Consider the following 11,856-nt stretch of genomic DNA (forward strand, 5'->3'; position numbering starts at 1 on the left):
GGACACAAGAGGAGTGAGAGCCCTGCTCACAAGAGCTTACAGTCTATGAGGAGAGAGGGAGACACAAGAGGAGTGAAGGCTCTGCTCACAATCTATGAGGATAGAAGGGCACACAAAAGGAGTGAGGGCCATAGTCACAAGAGCTTAAAATCTATGAGGCAAGAGGGAGGCAAAAAAGGAGTGAGGGAATTGCTCACAAGAGCTAACAGCAATGAAGAGATAGGGGGTCAGGCTAGGTTCACATTTGTGCTAGGCTCTCTGTTGTTCGGGTCTGTTGGGAGGACCCAAACACCGCAGAGCCGAACCGCTAAAACAACACTCACGGACACCATAGACTTTAATGGGGTCTGCTGGGTTTGCGCAGCTTTTATACTGAAACCAACAGAGAAGAAAAGTCTTCCACGTAGGACTTTTCTCTCTACCGATTTTCATCAGTTTTTGCAACAGAATCTCTTGTTCAAAAAATAAACAATAAAAAAAAGCAATGTATCAGAGTACGTAACCTATAACATCTGACTGCAACGTTTTTTGCAGTAAAAGATGCTACAAAAATTAGAAAAAAAACACCCAGTAGCATATTGTCATCCTTAGGGAGCGTTCAAACTACCGTCGGTGTCCGACAGGTAGTGTCCGCTCCTAGTGTCCGCTCAAAATCTGGCACGGACATTAGGAGCGGACACTAGCTGTGTCCGTGACACCTGTCATTTATTTAAATGGGCATCGGGTGCGTTCTTTTGCACTCTGTGCCTGTCCTTCCCTGTCCGCAAGTGAAGATGTCCGACTACTCAAGCGGACAGAAAAACCCAACATGCAGGGTTCTTCTGTCCGCTTGAGTAGTCGGACATCTTCACTTGCGGACAGGGAAGGACGGGCACGGAGTGCAAAAGAACGCACCCGATCGCCATTTAAGTGAATGACAGGTGTCACGGACACAGCTAGTGTCCGCTCCTAATGTCCGTGCCAGATTTTAAGCGGACACTAGGAGCGGAAACTACCTGTCGGACACCAACAGTAGTGTGAACGCCCCCTTAGGCTTGGGTTACTTGCTATGACTAACCATAGTACAAAAGCAGAAATCCCATCCAAAAACTGTTCAGCACTGCAGGTTTGGACCCACAACATGTCAATTATGCAATGCAAACACTGCAGCTGCTGGAGTTCAATCCACCACAAGAAAACCAGGCATTATGTCTCCCAGCAGCCATCCCACAGAGGGCTACAATGTGTGGCTGGTTTTTTGGTCAGGATTTTGAGGCCGTATCCACCTCAAAATCCTGAACAAACAGACAGCTCCCATTGAAATCAATGGGAGCCGGTCACTTCTTTTTTTCTGGGAGCCATTTGTTCTGATTCGCGGAAAAAAGAAGCGACATGCTCATTCTTCAGACCGTTCACCTCGCGATTCGTCCTGCAGACACTCCCTCCTCCGTAACACCTTTGTGAAGTGCTTTTAAATGATAAAAGATGTAATGAAGATACCAATACAGACTGCTGAGTGTGAATCCAGGTGGGAAAGGGAAATCACTTGTGACTACGATGAACCCTCACCTTTCACCTTTCCACCTTTGACCATATGAAATAGAGAATGGCAAATACTGGATATAGTCACACCTGAATTTCCAAGTTTTGAGCGAAGGGGTTAAAATATTCAGCATATTACAGTAGTTTTTATAGCTTTCTTTCAAACCCTATCCTCAGTAGCATAATAAAAGTGATGATGACAATAATAATGATAATACCGCTACATATTATGATGCTAATTTAATGTAATAAAAGTCAATCATAACAGGAATAATTTTGGTAGAGAACAAGTAGGACTTGACAGCACAATATAACACCTAGATTACTGATATATATCTTGAGAATTCTTTTCATATTAACCTTTTCGTCGAGTATCTATTTTTGGCCCTAACAACAGAACCGGTTTTTCACCTTCTATCATTCCAGTGGTTGTTATGGGTTGATTTCTCGTTTTATGTAGATGTAATTTATCACTTAGCTATAGGTTTTATGCTCTTATTGCATTTTTTACAGAGGGATAAAACATGGCAACAAGATGTAAGTATAAAATATGTAAGTGAAATATATATTGTCACTTTGTGGCATTTCTGGACCGTTTCTCGGGTATAGTTTACATGCTGCATACTTGCAAATTCTGTTGTGCAAAAACACATGAAATGAATGGAACAAATACTTAAATGTTGCAACAAATTTACTGCATTGAATTCACCTTTAGGCTAAGGCCCCACGGGCCATAATCGCAGCGCTGTGGAAAGAACCGCGGCGTGAACTAACTGCGGTTCTTTCCGCAGCGCTTTTAAGAGAAAGTTCACAGAGTTTTCCTCTGCGGACTTTCTCTTAACATTATATCTACGGGAAAGCTGCCGGCGTTTCTGTAGATATAATTGACATGCTGCGATTTGCAAAGCCACAACAGCTTTGCAAATCGCAGCGTGTCCGCACTGCGATTTCTTCCGCAAAGTGGGCATGGGATTCGCAGGAATCCCATCCCCTTTGCTTGCACTGTAAAATGCTGCGATATTTCCCGCAGCGTCTCCGCTGCGGGCAAATGGCGGTGTTTACGTCCCGTGGGGCCTGGCCTTAGGCTAAGTTCACACGGGGTATTTCAGTCAGGATTTTGAGGCCGTATCCGCCTCAAAATCTTGACCAAAAAGACGGCCCCCATTGGTTTAATTTGTTCTGGCTCCCAGAAAAAAGAACGGACATGCTCATTCTTCAGGCGGAATCGCCTCTCGAATCCGCCTGAAGACACTCCCTCCTCCAGACTAGGTCCATTCATTTGGGCCTAATCCAGAGCGTAGTGTGCGACTGAATACCAGTCGCAGCTACCTGTATTTTGGACCAGAACCTGAGGCGGCCTCCGCCTCAGGTTCTGGAACAAAAAATCCAGTGTGCACCCGGCCTTACTGTTCTCTCCATGCAATGTTTGGGTAATGTATAAATTATTGGAATCTTTATGACCAATTGCTTTCTCATCTAACTTGATTCCAGCATCAGTTCCCAGCCAGTGGTCATGGTTTCAGTCGATGGTAGCATTGTGATTCTGCCAAGGCCATGCTAGATTGGACCATTGTTGTCATGCTCCATCTGCACCGTGGTATCTGTTTGCTATGGCAAATGTCCCTTGAAGATGACCATCAGATGACCAATATAATGGGCCAATTGTGGTAAATTCCCTTTCCTGGCTTTAGTTTCTATGTAGCTGATCTTACAGTAATTCCTGATTGACTCTGATCTAGATCTCAGTATTATGCCTGAATATCACCTATTTCTTGTCCTTACGCTGGATTCACACCAGCGTTCGGTCTCCGTACTCAGGTTTCCGTCTTCTGCCGGCAGAAGACGGGAACCTGTCAGACCGGGTCCAGCCGTGAGCGCCGGTGAGTGTTTTATGCTCTCTGCGGCAAAACCGATTTTTTTTAAAACCGGACACAAAGTCCTGCATGTCTGACTTTGTGTCCGGTTAAAAAAAAACTGGTTTCGCCGCGGAGAGCACAAAACACTCACTGGCGCTCACGGCCGGACACTTTTCAAACCCCTTTGAAATTAATGGGTTTGAAAAATGACCGCAGGTTTCCATTTCCTGCCCAGTTTCTGGCAGAAAACGGAAACCTGTATAACGGAGACCGGGGAGCAGATGTGAACGAGCCATTAGGAATGCACGCTTGGTACATGTTGTTCTGCTGTACTCTTGACTTTAAGCCTTGACTACACTACTGCTACATCAGCCCTACTGTCATCAATCAGGGAATGCAATGGAAACCATCATCTAGCAATTTGACTGGAAAGTCAATAGCCCCTTGAGGGGACTAAGGGTGAAAAATTAGGAAATTTTCCAATCTAGACAGAGCAAAGCAATTGCAGCTTACAGAAACCTTACAAGTAAAATATACAGCCATGAGAAAAACAAAGTACAGCCTCTTTGAATTGTATTGCTTGATGTTTTAGGGCATACTACGAAAATATCTGATCCTTAAAAAGTCTTAAAATCACGGAAATACAACTTCAGATAAACAACAAGACAAATTACACCCATCATTGCTAATGTCTTTACTCCTTAGCAACGTGAGATCAAGATCTTGTTTCTTTAGCAAAAACTAGTCCAAAATGCAGAGGTAGTGCGTGAAAAAGTAAGAAGGTATTAAGGGGGCTCGTAGCAGCCAGGTACTGATCAAATACCATGGATTATTTCATCACTTCTGAAGCATTCAGGTAAGATCTTGATCTCATGTTGCCAAGGAGGAAAGACACCAGCAATTATCTTAAAGAAGCAATTGTTTCTGTCCACCATTCTGGGAATGGTTATAAGACCATCTCCAAACAATTTCAAGTCCAACATTCTACACTGAGAAAGATTATTCACTAGTAGGAAAAGATTCAAGAATTGGACAATGTCTTAAAATTGCAGAAAAAGCCCATGAGCTATAGTGAAGACTCTATAGGCCTCAGATCTGGTTCATATCTGAGTCGGTAGTCCATTTGGGGGAGTCCACATGGGGACCGAATGCACTGTCAAGCGGTGTGCACTGAGAGCACACGGACCCCATAGACTATAATGGGTCCGTGTGCTTTCTGTGCTGTCTCCGCACGGAACATGCAGACAGAAAATCTACTTTCCTGTCCACATGACTCGTGCCGAGACCATGCAGAAAGCACACAGACCCCAATATAGTCTATGGGGTCCGTGTGCTCTCACTGCACACCACTTGCCAATGCGTTCGGTAGTCCGTTTGGGAGGGCCCCATGCGGACACCCCTGAATGTATTACAGATGCAGATGTGAACCAGGCCTTGATTACTATGTTTAATGTTCAAGTCCTTGACAATACAAATAGAAAAAGATTGAACAAGTATGGCTTGTTTACAAGGATTGCTAAGAGAAAGACTCTTCTTTCCAATAAGAACATGTTAGCATTGCTTATGTTTGCAAAGTTGCATCGGAAAAAAAACAGAGACCAAAGTGGTGATATTTCGCTATAATTTACAGCGCCACAATTGACGAAAACCAAACACATCATATCAGAACACCTCATAACAACTGTCAGGTACTGTGGTGGAGGGGCGATTATTTGGGATTATTTTGTAGCTTCAGGAACTTGGCACCTTCTAGTTATTAAGCTGACCATGAACGCCCTTGTGCACTAAAGTATTTTGGAGTCAAATGTGAGGTCATGAATCGAACAGCTAAAAGCTTGGCTGCAACTGGGACATCTAACAGGGCAATGATCCAAAACACACCAGCAAACCTACACCAGAATGACTAAATAGATTACCTTGTTTGTCTGTTGCCCGGCCTTCCGCCTCGACCTTCAGCCTGTACCCAACCCACTGCCTGTACCCTCTGGTGCCTCACACCAGTGTTTGTCTGGTTCCTGGTCAGAAACCTATAATCGGACAACTCCAAGACGCAGCGAGCCGGTAGTCTCCCTGCAGCAAAGACCACATCCCGTATGGGAGTTATCGGGTGAAGACAAGGGGGATTACTTAGATAGAGCCCTTGAGAGTATTCCAAAACCAAACTGGTTAGATGGCACAGCAGGACCTCAATCCGCTGCCCATGACAGATTGCTCAGGCCTACTGAGCAGTTTGTGTGAAGCCATAGGAGACTTCAGAGAACACCAAGAGTGGATGACGCAATATCAATATGATTACTGGTCGCCTGCAGAACATGTCAAAAACTGCTTGAAATTCCACAAGTTCTAAGTAACTGGATAACATGACTAGACTCCTGTCAGAAACTCCACATGTTGCAGTTCCTCAGCCAGTTCCTCAGCCTTTTTAACAACTTGCCCCTAGTTTACACTACAGCAGTTCATCTACAATAATGGCGCCAAGGTAGTGGCATTCTGGGAAGGCCTGTGTGGTCGTATTAAAGGGATTCTATCATTAGAATCCGTTTTTTTCAGTACTACCACGTCGGAATAGCGTTAAGAAAGGCTATTCTTCCCCTACCTTCAGATTTCTTTTCCGTCTCGCCATTCCGGTGATATTCACAGTTTTCTCCTTATGTAAATGAGTGGTACAGGCGGTACCCCTGTGCCCAAATAGTACAGGGGGCGTCACCTTGTGTTGTCTGAGGACTCTCCAATGACGCCCTTCTTCTTCTACATCTGTGTGTGTTCTCTTGTGTCTTCTTCCGGTGAGACTGCCTTCACTCGTGTAGTGATCACAGAAAAATGGTCGACGAGACATGCGCAGTCGGTGCATATCTTGTCGGCCATTTTTCTGTGGGCGCTACATGAGCGTACTGCGCATGCGCAGTATGCTTGTGGAGTTCTAAGCAGTACAGAGCATCCTGAACATGCTCAGTAGCTCTGTACCGGCATTACTTATGCGGAAGAAGATGCAGGAGGATGTGCGTGGCTGTAGAAAAAGGGGCGTTGCTGGAGAGTCTTCACGCAGCACAGGAGATGCCCCCAATGCTGTTTGAGCGCAAGGGGACCGTCCCCTGTTTTGTCTGGAGACTCATTTCCATATGGAGAAAACGGGGAATATCACCGGAACGGCGGTGTGGAAAACAATTCTAAAGATAGCCTTTCTTAAGGCTATTCCGATATGGTAGTACTGAAAAAAGGAATTCTAATGATAGAATCCCTTTAAAGATGATCTTGCTGGAGGAGACCTGTCTATCATCCTTGAAGCTCTAATCTCCTTGGCTACCCGTATTGATCAGTATTTCAGAGAACACTTTAAAGAGACATCTCAAGAAAGGAGAATTTTACAGATACCACCCTTGTCTCCAGACTAGCCATCAATCTCAGTACCAGGTATTTCTGAAGAGCCCATGCAAGTGGAACTGGTTAAACTTTCTGTTGCTGAGCACTTACACAGACGCACTGCCAATTTATGTCTGTATTGTGGTGGCAAGGAACATTATGACTGTATCTGTCTGCTGAAGGTGGAATCCAACAAAGATCCTTCTGTTCCTGTAACCCTGAGTTCTCTTTCTGTGTTCCTGTGAAAGCTTTTCTAGATTCTGGTTCTGCTTTCAATTTAATTCTCCAAGCCTTAGATTCTCGTCACCCGATCCCTACTACGTGCATGAAGAAACCGCTACTAGCTACTACTACTTTTTCAGTGAATGGCCCCTTCCTGAAGCAATCTCTTTTATCACAACATCTCAGGAGCTCTGAGTGGGGCCTCATATCTGGAAAAGATCTCACTATGTCCTGCCTGTTTACTCTCTGCTCTCAGGGTTCCTCGGTTATGTAAGCACTCCTCACTTATTAACTGCGACTCTGGACAAATTCTCTAGCGTGGACCTCATTGTCAGTCCATTCTGCCTCACTATGGCCCATTCTGAATCTCAGTCTCTGTCTACTGAGGCTTCCTTCTGTCATGTGGTTTCATTGGTGCCTCTCTACTGGTGGCGCCAACGTCTTTTCAATTCCTGAAAAGACTTGTTCCTCCTAGGATCATGAAGGGTCTGTTCACACAGAGTTTTTTGCAGGCAGATTTTGACACGGAATCTGCCTCAAAAAACGCCTTCCATTAATTTCAATGGGAGTCACTTTAAGGGTAAGTTCACACTGAGTTTTTTGGTCAGGATTTTGAGGCCATATCTGCCTCAAAATCCTGACCAAAAAGACGGCTCCCATTGAAATCAATCACCAAAATAATATTTATTTTCCAGTAGAATTTCGCTGCCTCCGATCTTCTGTCTTGGGGCCCTTTAGTAGTCCGCTGCCAGGCTCTTGCCTTTAAAGGGGTATTCCCATGACGCTTGTTCACTAACCTGCAGTCTGTTGTGCTCTCTTCACTTCCTGCTTTTCGCGGCACATTGGTGGGTGGGGTTTCATTTGCACGGGATTGGTTGTAAATGAATTACCACAGTGTGAAGCTGATGTAGCAGAGCTGGATTTGAGTCAGTTTGCATTACATACAGAGGTAACTGACTCCCTATCTCAGCCCTTATCAGTCAAATTCAATTAAATCGACTGATAAGAGCTCAGAAATCCCAGAGCTCTCACCCCCTATCTGAGGAGCTCCGCTACTTAAAAGACACAAACAGCTCAGACTTGCTCCCAGCCCCTCCCCCCCCCCCCCCCCGAGAGCAGGCAGCTACATCACTTGACAAAGGAGCAGATAATCCCAAGGGCCATAGAAACGGAGTGTAAACAATGAAGTGAATAAATTAAGATAGCGGCCAAACAAAGCAGTTTTGATAATGCAATGTATTTAGGAAAAGTCTTAAATCCACATAAGCTAGCAGTATAGATAGGATCCTTGTGATGGGACAACCCCTTTAACACCTTCCCGTCAGAGGAATTATTTGATTGTCGTTTTTGACTCCCCACCTTCCAAACCCCATAACTTTATTTTTCTGTTCCCAGAGCCTTATGAGGCTTAATGTTTGTGGGACAGATTTTCTTCATAATGGTACCATTTATTATTCTGTACAATGTATTGGGAAATTGGAAAAAAATTCAGAATGGGGAGGAATTGGACAAAAGGTGCATTTGTGTGACTTTCTTATGGGTTTCATTTTTATGGTGTTCACTGTGAAGCCAAAATGACATATATTCACCTATATTCTATGCTTCAGTACGATTCCAGGGATACCAAATTCATACTGTTTTATTTACATTTCAACCCTTTAACAAAAGTTGAAAACTTTGCAAATTATTTTTTCGAAAAGTTAGCATATTCCATAACTTTTTTAGATTTCTGTGTGCACAGGACATCAGCAAAAAAAAATTGCGGATCGCCACTTTAGATTTTTTTTCCTGCTATGGTGTTCACCATAAAAGTACAAATGTATGGGAGACAGGCTTGGGTGTCTTCAATAGGCTCCGCCTCCGACAAAATAGCGCCTCGGTCAGCATTGGCCAAGGTGCTGAGGGGTGAATTATCAAAACTTCAGAATGGGCCTAGTCGGGAGTTTCTTCAGGTGGATTCACGAGGCAAATCCACCTGAAGAATGAGCATGGCGCTTCTTTTTTCCGAGAGCCAGAACAAACGGCTCCCGCAAAAAAAGAACTGACTGTCTCCCATTGAAATTAATGGGAGCTGTTTTTTTGGTCAGGATTTTGAGGTGGATTAGGCCTCAAAATCCTGACCAAATTACCCCATGTGAACTCAGCCTAAAGGTCCATTCACACAGAGGAAAATGGTGAAGAATTTGGTAAGCAATTTCAGCACTGAAATTCCACACCATTTTCCTCAGTGTGAATGGACCCTAAACCAGATCAGGGCTGGATTATTATGCCGGATTGTGGTGACAGACTCCTCTTAGGCAATGTCCCCACGTTGATGAAACACAGTATTTTTGGTTGCTATAGAAACACAGTGGAAAAAATCCTCTGCGTTTTACAGTACCAGCAAGGTGAATAAGATTTTGGTTAACCTCGTCCACACGTTGCAGAAAAGCTGCATTTTCAAAAAAACGTAGAATGTTCATTTTAGCCGCGGAATTGCAGGCGCTTTCCTTATAGATTTAGGCCGGGGTCTCATGTGGCGTAAACCCCGCGATGTGCCTGTGGCGGTAATGCAGCGAAAAAAATCGCAGCGTTTTACAGTCAGCGAAAAGTGGATAAAGGATTCTAGGGAATCCCATGCCCACTTTGTGGTAAAAACCGCGCTGCTGACACGATGCAATTTCCAAAACTGGTGTGCCCTTGGAAATTGGAGCATGTCAATCAAACCTATGGAAATGCGGATTCCCCATAGATATAATTAAAACATAAAGTCTGTAGAGGAAACCAATGCAAACTTTGTTTATAGCGCTGCGGGAACAGCCATCATGCGTTGCTGCCGTTGTTTCTCCCACAGCACTTTTTTGCTGCGGGATGCCACGTGGGGCCTTGGCCTTAATGGGGAAAGGAAAAAAAGCAGATCTAACAGCAAAAATACAATGCAATTTTCTGTGAAATAAAATGTGATGCTCTTTTTCTGGAGAATTTTTTTTAGTTGCGTTTTGCTATTTGCAGCCTAAGGACGGGGCCCCACGGGACGTAAACACCGCAGTGCAAGCAAAGGGGATGGGATTCATGCGAATCCCATGCCCACTTTGCAGAAAAAAAAAACGCAGTGCGGACACGCTGCGATTTGCAAAGCCGTTGCGACTCTGCAAATCGCAGCATGTCAATTATATCTACGGAAACTCCGGTGGCTTTCCCATAGATGGGCTAGTTCACACGGGGACATGGAGGAGGATTTTGACAAAGGAATCCACGTCATAATCCTCCATACAATCTATGTAGACTGCTAGCTTTTTTTTCTGCTAGCAAATTTTTCTGCTAGCAGAGAAAAAGAAGTGGCATGACCTTTCTTCAGGCGTTTTCCGCCTGAAGAAAGCAATAGAAGTGAATGGGAGGCGAAACCGCGCGGAAAAACCGTGACACAGTTTTTTCAGCCCATTCACTTTACAGGAGGGGAAAACAACCTTGCTTTTTTTAAAGCTGTTTTTACAAAAAAAAAGCTTGGCAAGGTCCAAAAAAAGCTAGTTCACACGGGGCCAAAGGGGCGGATTTTGACAGCGGAATCCACGTCATAATCCGCCCCTATGGAGACCACTAGTGTTCTTTTTTCCGCTATCGGCAACTGCTGATAGCGGAAAAAAAGAAGCGAGCTGCCCTTTCTCCTCCTGGCAGCCGCAACCTCTGGCGTCGGCCCATTCATTTGAGCCGACTCTGGGGTGGGGGAGGCCATGACCGCGACATCGTGGCAGGCGGGTTTTGACCATATTTTGACTTGGCTCCCCAAGTCAAAATATGGTCAAAACCCGCCCCCCTGTGTGAACGAGCCCTTAGGAAGCTTTTTAAAGGTGCCAAAATAAGCCACACGTTATTTATGTGTGAACTAACCCGAAAGTCCGCGGAGGAAAACTCAGCGGACTTTCTGTTGAAAGCGCTGCGGAAAGAACCGCAGTACGTTCATGCTGCGGTTCTTTCTGCGCTGCGATTACGGCCCGTGGGGCCTTAGCCTAAGGCTAGGCTTACATATGCGGTTACTAGCCAATTTCAGTATATAAATTCAGGACTTCTCTCCCGCTGATTTCTACAGTAGTAGTGACCGCAGAAATCTGCATTTAAAATCAGCCGTGTGAACATTCCCCTATGAATAGTGCAGTATACTTCCCCCAGTGCTTTCATACAGCCAGCATTAGGAGTTTTCACTAACATCCCCCCCTCCTCCTCTAATCCGCACTATAACCGCATCCAGCCGCAGCTCCTCCACTATAAACTTTCTCCTTTCCCTCCGCTCCCTCACAAAGGGCCGCTGTCAGCCAATCAGAGCTCGCCTCTCAGCATCCAATTAGAATTCTCCAAGGAGTGACCAATCAGGCGGCGGCTCTCAGCTGGCGGCGGCAGAGGCTGGCGGCGCTGTCAGTGTGCGGGCAGTCCGCGCTGTGTGTGAGAGAGAAGCGGCTGCTGAGGAGATGTCGGCTCCGTTCCGGGTGTGATCTCGGCGGTGTCCTGTCAGTAACACAAGGCTGAGCTCCGGGATAATGTCAGGCGGACTGTGCCTCCCTCTGCTCCTCCTGCCCTGTAAGTACGAGCTCCGCTCTCATCCTCTGCTACTAGTCAGAACTTTTTGCACGCTCGCTGCAGAGAGCAGAAACTTTCGCCATCAGCTCCGTCCAGGGCTCTCCGTGTCTCTGCAGCCTTCTCTGCTGCTGCTGGGTGGATGTGTTAGAGAAGTTACTGTAACTAGTTTACTTGTGTAGCTAGGACATAGATGAGGGAAGTGGCTGACATGGTTGTCGTCTCTGAGGTTGTCAGTAGTTGGTGACAACCTCAAGCCTGCAAAAACCAACAAGGTTACCTTTAGGGCAGAGGATGTCACTGGTTAGTCGGATAGTGGGGGAGGTTGTCGTTCTCTACGAGGTTGTCA

General features: G+C 45.4%; 1 protein-coding gene across 1 annotated transcript in view; it reads left to right on the plus strand.

The window, feature by feature from the left end:
• Positions 1 to 11,363: 11,363 nt before the first annotated feature.
• The window catches only part of B3GLCT (beta 3-glucosyltransferase), a 334,604-nt gene continuing 334,111 nt past the window's right edge, over positions 11,364 to 11,856 (plus strand). The window contains exon 1 of the mRNA XM_075265985.1: positions 11,364 to 11,510. Coding sequence (XP_075122086.1) covers positions 11,471 to 11,510 — 40 coding nt within the window. The 5' untranslated portion in view covers positions 11,364 to 11,470. The remainder of the gene's footprint in view (positions 11,511 to 11,856) is intronic.

Source organism: Leptodactylus fuscus, chromosome 2, assembly GCF_031893055.1.
Source record: "Leptodactylus fuscus isolate aLepFus1 chromosome 2, aLepFus1.hap2, whole genome shotgun sequence".
In the NCBI taxonomy this organism is placed as follows: domain Eukaryota; kingdom Metazoa; phylum Chordata; class Amphibia; order Anura; family Leptodactylidae; genus Leptodactylus; species Leptodactylus fuscus.